Source organism: Ammospiza nelsoni, chromosome 5 (genome assembly GCF_027579445.1).
Source record: "Ammospiza nelsoni isolate bAmmNel1 chromosome 5, bAmmNel1.pri, whole genome shotgun sequence".
In the NCBI taxonomy this organism is placed as follows: Eukaryota; Metazoa; Chordata; class Aves; order Passeriformes; family Passerellidae; genus Ammospiza; species Ammospiza nelsoni.
The window spans coordinates 14818168-14829685 of record NC_080637.1 but is presented as its reverse complement, the minus strand read 5'-3'; the positions used below and the strand labels follow the sequence as shown (position 1 = coordinate 14829685).

At 47.1% G+C, this 11518-nt stretch overlaps 1 protein-coding gene across 1 annotated transcript in view; it reads left to right on the top strand.

Moving 5' to 3' along the window:
- The window catches only part of LAMB1 (laminin subunit beta 1), a 42475-nt gene continuing 30957 nt past the window's right edge, over positions 1-11518 (top strand). The window contains exons 1-10 of the mRNA XM_059473194.1: positions 1-199; positions 437-606; positions 3006-3141; positions 5052-5125; positions 6978-7166; positions 7274-7337; positions 8813-9015; positions 10258-10378; positions 10610-10798; positions 11105-11284. Of these exons, the coding sequence (XP_059329177.1) occupies positions 160-199; positions 437-606; positions 3006-3141; positions 5052-5125; positions 6978-7166; positions 7274-7337; positions 8813-9015; positions 10258-10378; positions 10610-10798; positions 11105-11284 (1366 nt within the window). The 5' untranslated portion in view covers positions 1-159. The remainder of the gene's footprint in view (positions 200-436; positions 607-3005; positions 3142-5051; positions 5126-6977; positions 7167-7273; positions 7338-8812; positions 9016-10257; positions 10379-10609; positions 10799-11104; positions 11285-11518) is intronic.

Here is an 11518-nt window from a genome sequence, read left to right as displayed (position 1 = left end):
GCGGAGGAGGAGGAGGGCCGGGGGCACCCGGCGGCTCGGGGCCGCGGTCGGGAACGGCGGCGCCTGCGTGGAGCGGCCGGAGCAGCCGGAGCAGCGGCGTGGAGGGGCAGCCGCGTCCCGTCCCGTCGTGTCCTGTCCCGTCCCGTCCTGCCGCCCGCCATGGGCCGCCTCCCGCTGTACCTCTGCTGCTGCTGCCTCGGTAACTCCCGCTCCGCTCCGCTCCGGCCGCCGTCGGGGCACGGCGGGCTGGGCGCGCCTCTGCATTGCCCGCCGGGGCGGCTCGGGGCGCGCAGCCCGGCCGCGCTCCCGCTCCCCTCTCTCACCCTGTGTCCCCTCTCTCACCCTGTGTCCCCTCTCTCACCCTGTGTCCCCCTCTCTCACTCTGTGTCCCTCTCTCACCGTGTCCCCCTCTCTCCTTCCCTCCGCGGCCGCGCAGCGCTGTGGCCCGCGGCGGCACAGGAGCCCGAGTACAGCTATGGCTGCGCCGAGGGCAGCTGCTACCCCGCCACCGGCGACCTGCTCATCGGCCGCGCCGCCCGCCTCTCCGCCTCCTCTACCTGCGGCCTCCGCCAGCCCGAGCCCTACTGCATCGTCAGCCACCTCCAGGTGAGCGCCGGCCGGGGCGGGCAGCGCTCCCGGGCACCGCGCTCGGGGCCGGCGCTGGGGCGGGCATCGCCTCCTGCGGGAGCTGCGCGGGAGCTGAGCCGGGGCTGCGCGGGGTGCGGGGGGCAGCGCGGGATGCGGGGGCTGAGCCGGGGCAGCGCGGGGTGCGGGGGCTGAGCCGGGGCAGCGCGGGGTGCGGGGGCTGAGCCGGGGCTGCGCGGGAGTTGCAGGGGTGCGGGGGCAGCGCCCGGGCCGGCGGGACGGGACGAGCACCGCCCGCGGGTGGGGGCGCGGGCAGCACCGTGCCCCGTGCGGGATCCCGCACCTCGCGTGCAGGGAATGCCCGCGGCTTTCGGCTCCGAGCCCGCTTTCCCGATCGAGGCCAATAAGGAAGAATGTGCCGCAGTAAGTTCAGTTAATGCTTTATTTCCCGGCTCGCTCGGAGTCGTCTAGACAGTTTCCTAAAGGAGAGTGGGCTGTAGGGCTCGGCAGTGTTCTGTCCACAGTCCCAGTAATGTAATTACATGTGTATGGTCTCGGAGTGGAAGGATGCAAATAAGGTATCTCTGCACATCTGGTGAGCTGCTGCTCTTTAAAGCCAGAAGCAGCTCATCAAACTTAAAATCTCTGAGAGAGAAGGGATGGTGGAGAAGAATAAACTATCAGTTATATACGTGGAACTCTGTTGAACTGAAAGTAAAGGGATAATCTCCGGACGAATTACTGTGGAGACAATAGGGCCGGATTCTGGCACTTGGAAGGAAAACCACAGGAAGCAGGAGAGGCTGTAGCCCTTGACTCATTTGTGCCCTGAAGTTACCAAGTCTCCCTTCATTCTTTCCCCACCTTCAGTTTTACTATATAAGTTCTGTCTAATGGCTCTACTTTATTTGACGAGGGATTTAGCTTCTCTGAACATTTTCAGTATATGTTGGGATTAACTTTAGCATCATAAGCATCTCTGGTAGAATGAAATAACAAGGGTGCTTTGTTACATTTTCTTGTCTCAAAAAATGTTGAAGTGTCGTTGTAAAAAGCATCACTTCAGAAAGTTCTCATGTGCCCATATTCCTGATCTCCCTGCCCCAGTTCAGCATTTGGGATGTCCCTGGTTATTCTGAACCATACATAGTGTGTGGTATTGAAGAAATCATGGAAGTTGCCAGTATCCTCTTAGTAACATGGGGCGTGGCCGCACTGAGTGCTTGGCAGAATTAGGATCTGCTAGGTCTTCTAGGATTCAGTTTTGGTCAGAGGAGAAGCAAGTTGTGGCATGAAGTGTGGGGGGAGAGAAGCCTGGAGCAGGCAGTAGGGAACATCCTCCTGTGACCCTCTTCTTGCCATTCTTTGTGCTGGACGAGTGTTGGAGGGCTCTTGGGAGGTGAAGCCCTGAGCTTGGGAGGAGCCACTGAAGCCAGGACTGGTGAAATGGAAAGCCTGTGTGGTGCAGACCTGCCAGCTGTCACATTCTTGGCTGATAAAGAACAGCATCTGCCTCCATAAACGTGCTGCAGGAATGATGCCTGTGTAGCTTTGGGCAGGGATGAGTTGTTGCTGTGTTGGGCTTCTTCACTGCCATGCAATGAGCTCCTCATCTGCCCCCTCGCGTTGGTCTGGGCAGGAACCCTCCCTTTTGGTTAAGTTTGCACCCTGCCTTGCAGTCAGAAAGTGGTGGTTTTAGGCAGAAGGACAATGCAAAAATAGTGCCGTTTGTAGTAATAGCCAGGATGGGGTTTTGTCCCCTGGTGAAGAAGCTTCCGGCTTTCCCAAGCAGCACATCCCAGACTTGTTCTGAGCTGGTTTTGCTTGGGCAGACCTTGTAATGTGTGCAGATGAACCTTATGTACACAGTTTGAGGTTGCAACACCAGCTGAGGATGCAAGGTTTGGGTAGGAGTTGGACGAGCTGAATTCAGAGAAAAGGGTTAAATCACTGAGGGCCCCTTGATGTGCGCTGAGCCTCAAGGGAGGTATCCCTAGTGCAGGCAGCTTGCATCTCCAAGGCAGCTTCCAAAAGCCAGAATTATTTCTCACGAGTTGTTAAGATGCAGTTTTGCACATGTGCATTTTTACAGAAGCAATTCAGCAATTTTCTGTAGATGTTGCCGTTGGTTTTGAATTCCACTGGAGAATACGTGCGCTGGAAGAGATTTCCTGAAACTGCAATTTTCATTGAAAGCATGCTTCCCATAAAAATGAAGTTTATGGAATTCCTGGCATACTTTCCATTACATTAATTCATAGAGGTAAAAACACTGAACATTTCAACAAAAAAAAAATCTTTGATGACTCCTGCAGGCAAAATGAGTGGAATGTGATGTGGATGGAAAATACCCTTATCTGCAGGAAGCAACTATTGCCCCATGGATAAAATCAGTAATGCTGATTATCGTGTTGTTTCAGGAGGACAAAAAATGTTTCATATGTGATTCAGAGGATCCCTTCCACGATACTCTCAATCCCGACAGCCATCGCATTGAAAATGTTGTCACCACGTTCGACCCAAACCGCCTGAAGCTCTGGTGGCAGTCGGAAAATGGTATGTGGTTTGTCCGGAGCAATTTCCGGGGCTGGGAGCTGTTTTCCCTCCTTTTGTTGAAGGGTACCTGTGGGTTTGCTCTTATCTCTGGCCTGCTGATTAGTGCCCTGTGAAGGATCATGCTGTGTGAGGAGCCATGAGTAAAACTGGCTGCCTTTGTGTGCCCTGGAGTGGTCCTTAATCTGTGACAAAACCCCTCGGGTCCTCCAGGAGTGTTGGAAACAGCCGTCCAAGCACTCTGCAAGAGTCCTTTCCTAAAGAGAAGAGTTTCCCACACTGGCCTCAGATCTCCCTCATATTTGGGCAGCAAGAGCGGAGCAGCCTTCCAGGAGAAAATATCCCAGGGCTTCCCCACGCCCGGGATGGAGGCTGTGGAAGGAGGGGGTTTGGGCACAGAGCTGCTCTTGCCCTGCCTGCAGTCCTCCAGTTTCCTTCTCCTACCCCAGGACAGTAAAGCCAGGGATATCTCTTACCCTGCAAGCTGCCTTCTCCCTCCTGAGCTCCCTGAATTTCTGTACCATTGGCCAAGCAATAAAATGAACTGCGGAAACAAGCCAGCTCGTTAAAATCAAAAATTGCATATTAGTTTGGTGGGGTTTTTGGTTTTTTGCTTTTAATCCTTCCTCTGCCTGTTTTACTTCTCTGGTTATGCTTTTGGCATGCTTTCATACACAAAACAAGACAGCAAGGGTTTCTCAAGCAGCGGTCCTACCCTGAAACCTTAAAGCCAGCTGGACAGGGTGGGATTTCTGCAAATTCATTGGCAGCAGCTGCCTTATTGTATATGAGAAAAAAAAAAAGGTAATATTTGTAACAGTTTTGCTGCCTGTTAAAGAAAGATTTTCACTAAATCCTTTCTAACCATTTAGATCAACTGCTTGCCGCCACCAGTTCTCTTCCAGCATTCCAGATAATTCATGTTTTTTGCAACAGGCTTGGCAGCATTCACACAAAAAAGTTTCTTAGCTCATAAGGTCATGAAAATGTCCTTCAACAATAAAAAACAAACGATTCTTTCTGTCCAATTCATGTTTTCAGGCATACAGCATAAGGGACCATTGCTGCATGCTTCACAGAAGGTTACAGCTGGTCAAAAATTTAAGTGCCTGATTGTTTTATTATTTTCGTTTCTTACCCTTTCTCCTCTCTGTAAATCTTGGTTTTATTTTTTTTATTTCTAACTACAGTATAATTAGTATCCAGCTGCTTTGAGACCTCTTTTCACAAGGCAAAATAATATTTCTGGCTGTTTTTCTTCCTTTCTGTGTAGAGTCCTTGACCACAGGTAGTCTTACAGCAGTTTGGAAAACCTTTTTCCTCTCACCATTTTCTTAATCCTTGGGACTGCAAAGCAGGGCTGTGATAGTTGCTTTAGGAGTGTCTCAAAACCAGGTTATAAAGGACCTGTTTTTGTGGACAGGAGAGTCCGGAGTGAGTGAAAAATGGTGGGGAATGGCCCCCACCCAGGCATCAGTGAGACTGGGGGTGTTAGGGCTGCACAATCTTGTGCTGCTGCTGCTGCCAGAGAGGCTGGGCTGTGGGAGAACAGCCTGTGACCACCACACACATCTGGGCTCAGCATCCCCAGCTGGACTGGGGGCTTTGGTGCCAGGGCCCAGCCTGTGCTGGTCCCAGCCATGCCTCTGTGTCAAATAGCACTGCGGGCTCACGCTCTGGGTGTAGCGTTCGGTGCTGATCACACGCAGGAATCCCACACTTCAGCAGGTTCTTGGTGTCTCCTCCTCTACCTCAGGCACACATTAAACCATCATATTCCTTTTCCACAGCAGAGCCAAGTAGTAAAGAAAATAGTCTCATGCCAACAGAGTGAAGAGCTTTGGCAAAATGTAAATGTAGAGACTGGCAGGTGTCCTTGTTTGCTTAACACCTTCTTTACTCTGCCCCTGCAGGTTTGGAAAATGTGACTATCCAGCTGGACCTGGAGGCTGAGTTTCATTTCACTCATCTCATTATGACCTTCAAGGTAAGGAAGCCACAGCCTTACCCTGAACCCTAAAACATGAGGAAATGAGAGGTCTCATAGTCCTTCACATCTATTTGATATTTGGGATTAGGACTTTGTCTGAACTGTTTGGCCTGAAGTTTTCAGAGCTGCCAACCATTAACCAGTGCTGAAGTCATGCAGAAAGGCTGAGTTTTGATTTGTGTTTGAGCTCAAGTGAGGCTGCAGAAGGAGTCATGCTGAAGCTGGGTTTTGTGGTGGTTGTATTCTAGAAGATTGTTAGCTAAGTCATATAGTAGCAAGGGTTTTTTTCCTGAAAAAAGTTGGCCATGGTATCAGTTTTCATTTGGCAAATGGAAAGGTCTTCAGGAAGAAGGAACATCTGTACACAAAGTGTCTTTGTTTTTTTACAAACAGATGTCTTGGAATGGTAGCTTATGTCCCGTACATCCTAAATGTTCTTCCCATGTGGACAAATTAATCTCTTCATTTTTGCGCATCAGCTTTCTAGGACAGCTGGTTCCTCTTTCCTGGGGCATCAACAAGGGTTTCTCCCTGTGACTTAAGGTGGTGGCTGAGGTGGAAGGTGGTCATTTCTACTGAAACCAGCAGTGAGGGACCCCTCAAAAAACCCTGGCACTGCAGCCATTGTACCCCAGTACAAACTGGGGCTTGGTCTGCTGTCAGGAGGAAGACTGCAGGGGAAAGATAGTTTTAATGATGCCTTGTGGACTTGGTGTGGTAGACAGTTGAGCTGTCTTATTTCTGGGTTGCTAAATTTTTTTGTTTTTTTTTGTTGGGTGAGATACTAGTTTCTAAGTTGGGTGATATTTTCAGGCAGGAAGCAGAGAGAAAATTTCTTTCCAGCTGTGACTGAAATGCTTTTGTGCTTGGCTCTGGGAGGTCCTCCACTGAATACATAAAGTAAGGAAGAGATTGTTGGCATTTCTTGGTAGGTACAAGCTAGGGTTAAATAAATATCTGGCTTTTGAAAGGCAGCACAAAAATGAAAACATGATTTTATTTAGGTCAGAGGGATTAAAAATCTTTTCAAAACTTCATTAGTTTGTTGTTCTAGAGTTGGATACATGTAGGTAAGAAGGACACTGGTTTGGTGAAGTGAATGCAGCCTGCCAGAGTCTGGGCAAGGCCAGCCGGGCGAGGGTCACTGGGGATGGGGGCAGTCAAATGCAGTGTGAGAGGATGAAGCTGAACCTCTCCATCTCCATAAGGAACATTTTCTTAAGGCAGCACAGAGGACAGCTGGCACTGAATGTCAGAGATGCTGCAAAAGGTCATGTGGTCAGGCAAAGAGAGGAAATGCTGGGGCTTCTCTGAGCTTCAGAGCTACCTGCTCAGCAGTAACGGCTGGGCATCAGAGCTGGATGGGAAGTACTGCAGTGACCTCCTGCTCCCTACAGTATGAGAGGAAGCCAATTAGGTCCTTTGTAAAAGATAAGGACAAGAGGTACAGCAAGGAAGAAGGCTCTGCTGCTTTCCACAAGCTGCGGGAAAAAATTATTTTTGTCTCTGTAACGCCCTACTTTAACCCCACTTTTCAGCAAGAGTTTGGAATCAAAAAAACTTACAAGCTTGCTTGTTTAAATGTGTTTATGCACTTGGCCACTGGGTGCCATCTTTTGAAGATGGGTAGTAGTCTATGGCTTGATGAGTGTTATTTCATGTGTCTGCCTCTGAGAAGAAAGTGGAATATCAGCAGAAAAGTATTTCTGATATTTCCACATATGGGAAATAGTCGGTGCAGGGAGAGAGACTAAAATCCAGACATGTGGATTGCTCACACTACTAAAGATTTAATGTAAATGCAAATAATAATTAACCAAATGAAATCTATTGTTTTTCTTACCATTAGACATTCCGTCCTGCTGCAATGTTGATTGAAAGATCATCTGACTTTGGACAGACCTGGCACGTTTACAGGTATTTTGCATATGACTGTGAGAGCTCCTTTCCTGGGATTTCAACTGGACCCATGAAGAAAGTGGATGATATAATTTGTGATTCCCGATACTCTGACATTGAACCTTCAACAGAGGGAGAGGTCAGAGACAATTTTTCTAATATGTTTATTGTGTAGACTTTTTCCTTTTAAATTCAGGCTCTCTTACTTTTGAAGCTGAATCTTTCGTTGTTTGATTTTTCCTCCAGGTAATATATCGTGTTCTAGATCCTGCTTTTCGAATTGAAGATCCGTACAGTCCAAGGATTCAGAGTATGTATGCAGTTGCCTTTCAGGCTGATTTGAGAGCATTTCAGCACTTACTTGCTTAGGAAAACCAGTAATCCACTAACAAAGTCATGCATTAGCCCCAGTAGCAGTTTTGAAGTCATATGAATATCTCTGTGTATGGCTCCTTTTCCTGACTGAGACAGTGATGTGCAGGGAAATAAAGATCAGTGATGTAAACTCAAGAGATTGCTCTTACACACTTCTTTGGATCTGGTCCTTTTCTTAATTGATCAGGGATTTGTTTTCATTAAAGACCCCCTTTCCCCAAAATACATGCAGTTGCCAAGAGAAACTTGGCAACGTTGAAATGTGATCCTATCATTGTACAGTATTCAGAAAACAAATGAAGAGAGCTACAAAGGTACTTATTTCATTGTGCATTTCTAGCTAAAATCAATGGGGTCATGTTTTATTTTTCAGAACAAAGTAGTGACTTTGGAACAGTTGGCCATGGTAGTTGGCATGGCTGGACCACTCAGATGTGCTCATAAACCACAACTTGCTGTAATGTTTGTGCATGGTCTTGGCAATGCATGAGAGATCTGTTGCTCAGTGTGGCTTTAAGAGAAACCTTGTGGGGTGTTTGGCCTGGGGGAACTGCAGTGCTCAGCCTTAACCTGACCTGATTTAATATGCATTCTCAGGCTGGGTTCATGTCCTTCAGTGTAAAGCTACCTGGAGCAAAAGGAAATATGTGAAGTAGAGGAGTGTCTGCTTGTTGCTATGAGTTTAATGTTATTTTTTTTCTTTACTCAGCATTTTAAAGGAGAAACTGCTTTCATAGGCTTGAAGTCCTTTGTCAAGCCTAGTTCAAGGCTATAAGAAACTACATAGGATTCACAACATCAAAGTAGATATGTGGATGGTATTAATTACTGCAATATTGTATTCCCATGGATTATCCCTCTAGAAATTCTTTGTATTTGGTCAGTGATGGGGTGTTACTTCTTTCCACAAAATGTAACTAATTACATTTCCTAGGAAAATTAGGCGTGTACAAAAGAAGAATTGTCTTTATTTCCAGCTAAGACTTTTTCCAAAAGTTTCATAAGTCTATTGGCTCTTGGTCCACTTGGCAGCAGTTTCTTGATATCAAGTCCTTACCCATCTTATATTTTAAAACCCCAAGGAACCAGTGTCTTTTAGGTAGTGCTTTTCTCCTTGCCTTTAACATTTGTGTATGTGCCTGTGCACGTCTATAATAAAATAAACCATTATTTAAAATTATGCATAAATTTACTTATACAGTTATCAACTTGTAGTAAAATAATGTAATTTTTTTTTTAATTTGGGGAGTATGAAGTGATGTGTAGGTGCTGAAATCAAATCTGATCTAATCTGCCCATAGGAAGCAGGCTTAGGAAGTCACTCCTGGCTTCCTCTCATTCAAAATATTATCTGGCAAATAATTCCAAAATGGGCTTGCTGGTTAGCTATTTTGTGTGTGTCCCCTGCAGACCTATTGAAAATCACAAACCTGAGAGTCAAATTTGTCAAGCTGCACACTCTGGGAGACAACCTCTTGGACTCCAGGATGGAGATCCGAGAGAAGTACTACTATGCCATCTACGACATGGTGGTTCGTGGGAACTGCTTCTGCTACGGGCACGCCAGCGAGTGCGCGCCCGTGGAGGGCTTGGATGAGGAGGTGGAAGGAATGGTAAATATTCACACTCTTCTTGTCTCTGCCTCTTTTAAGTGATTTGAACACAAATGTAAAGATGACACTCCCTCACCTCCGCACGCTTGATTTTCAAACAACAGAACTGTTATAATTATTCCTCCGTGGCAAACACATCTGTCATTATTGGTATTAACCTAACACATATCTCAGATTAGGTGATAATTGTTTTAACATTCCTTTTCTGATTGTGTTGCAGAGCTGATGAAACTGAAAGGTAGGAACGAAGAAAGGGAGTGTAACCTTATTAGGTCAGAGACCGATATATGAGTTCACTTGGTTACCTTAAAATTGAAGTGGAATAGAGGCATCAAAGGCTGAAACACTTGTGAATCAAACATAACCTGTGTTTGTATTAGTTGTTACCAGCTGAGAAATCGAGATTGTAGCCCTAATAAACACAGGCCCTGAAGGAAAACCCTGATTGCCTCCATGGTATGCTGCTGCACAAGTGCCACATCCCTTGTGGGGTCTGCTTTTCCCCATGCTTTTTGCATGACAAGCCACAATAGCACCCTGTTAATGGGTGAGTTATTAACTGGTTGGAGATGTGGGATGGGGTTGTGAGTTGTCCAGGGCTGGAGGATGCCATCGAGCTGGGCATGCTCCACTGCCCTGTGTTTGGATGAGTGTCTCCACTCAAGCTTTGCCTTTAGCATTGTTGCTACAGTGCTGGTAATGCCAGTGGTCTGTGGCAGCAGCTGTCACACAACCACTCTTGGTCTGCTTGGTGCTTGTTCTGTACACAAGGCAAGGGCAAAGCCTGGGGCTTATGGATAAACGCCATCCAAACTCTGTTATCTTTGCTCTGAGGATCAAGGCAGGCTGGAAAGAGGGCACTGGGCTAGTGACCTGCTGATGTAAATAGAAGCATGTTGATAGCTAATTAACAGCTAATAAACAGCTAACTTTTAGTTCCAAGAGGCTTCTGGGCCGAACTGTGCTCTCCTTGTTTATTTCTGAAAGCATTTATTCAGGCACTAGTTCCAGTGAGGAAAGAAGGACAAATTTGTATGAGGACACTTGGGCAGGTGAAGGACATTTTTATGGCCCTTTATGCCTTTTCTAAATGCAGTTACATGGATTAAAGTCCCCAAAAGTATATGTCCATTATGTGCTAGCTTTATTTTGCATTCATTGTAGAATGATTTTTTTCATTTTTCGTTTATAACCAACTCTTTTTTAATTCTTTTTTTTTTCCTCCTTTTTTTTCAATTACAGGTTCATGGTCACTGCATGTGCAGACATAATACCAAAGGATTAAACTGTGAGCAGTGTATGGATTTCTACCATGATCTACCCTGGCGCCCTGCTGAAGGTCGCAATAGTAACGCATGCAAAAGTGAGTTGGAGTAAAAGGCAGAGCTGGGTGCCGTGAGCGTTACAGGCTGTTACTTGTGTGTAAAATCCTTCATGTTTGGTTAACACTGGTGTGTCTTTTCTGCAGAGTTGCACTTCCCCCAGGACTCTTACTCTGCTTTCTGTCTTTGTTCTTTGGTTGACACTGCTATGTCTTTTTTGCAGAGTTGCACTTCCCCCAGGACTCTCACTCTGCTTTCTGTCTTTGTCACAGAGTGCAACTGCAATGGCCACTCCAGCCAGTGTCACTTTGACATGGCAGTGTACATGACAACAGGGAACACCAGCGGGGGAGTGTGTGACGACTGCCAGCACAACACCATGGGCCGCAATTGCGAGCAGTGCAAGCCCTTCTACTTCCAGCACCCCGAGAGAGACCTGCGGGACCCCGACGTCTGCGAGCGTAAGTGCAGCCCCACTCTGCAGGGTGGGAATGGCCTTGGGATCCCTGAGGAAATCCCAGGTGGGCCTTGGGATCCCTGAGGAAGCCTCCAAGTGGCCGTCTTGGAGGTCTTGAGGGAGCCTAGCTGGGTTTTGTTTTCTCTTTGAGAATCTGGAAATTTACCTGGTCCTTGTGTGTCCAACCCATGCCATGTCATGCAGGAGTGACAGTCTTTCTACACAGCAGCTGAGTTTCAGTAATTCAGTGTGAGACTTGGCCTTTCATTTTGTAGCAGTTAATAACACATGTGTGGTGCTTCCTTCTTAGCTTGCAACTGTGACCCATCTGGCTCCCAGAATGGTGGGATCTGTGACCGCTACACCGATTTCTCCACCGGCCTCATTGCCGGACAGTGCCGTTGTAAATTATTTGTCGAGGGGGAGCGTTGTGACCTCTGCAAAGAAGGTTTCTATGGCCTGAGTGCCGATGACCCAGCAGGCTGTCAGTGTGAGTAAAAACATATGTTCCTTTATGTGTGATCAAAAGCTCTTTGAGGGGCTGTTAGTGCCAGGAGAAGTTGGTTTGTGGGATGGATTTTTTTTTCCTTTTTTTCATGTTTTGCCTAAAGGAAAAACATTACTGTAGATTTGATGTAGCTTGGAGTCCACCGGCCCTTAAAATCCAGTTCACCATTTGAACCTTCTGGTATATTCAGTGGAAATAGCATAATCCTCCTTATTT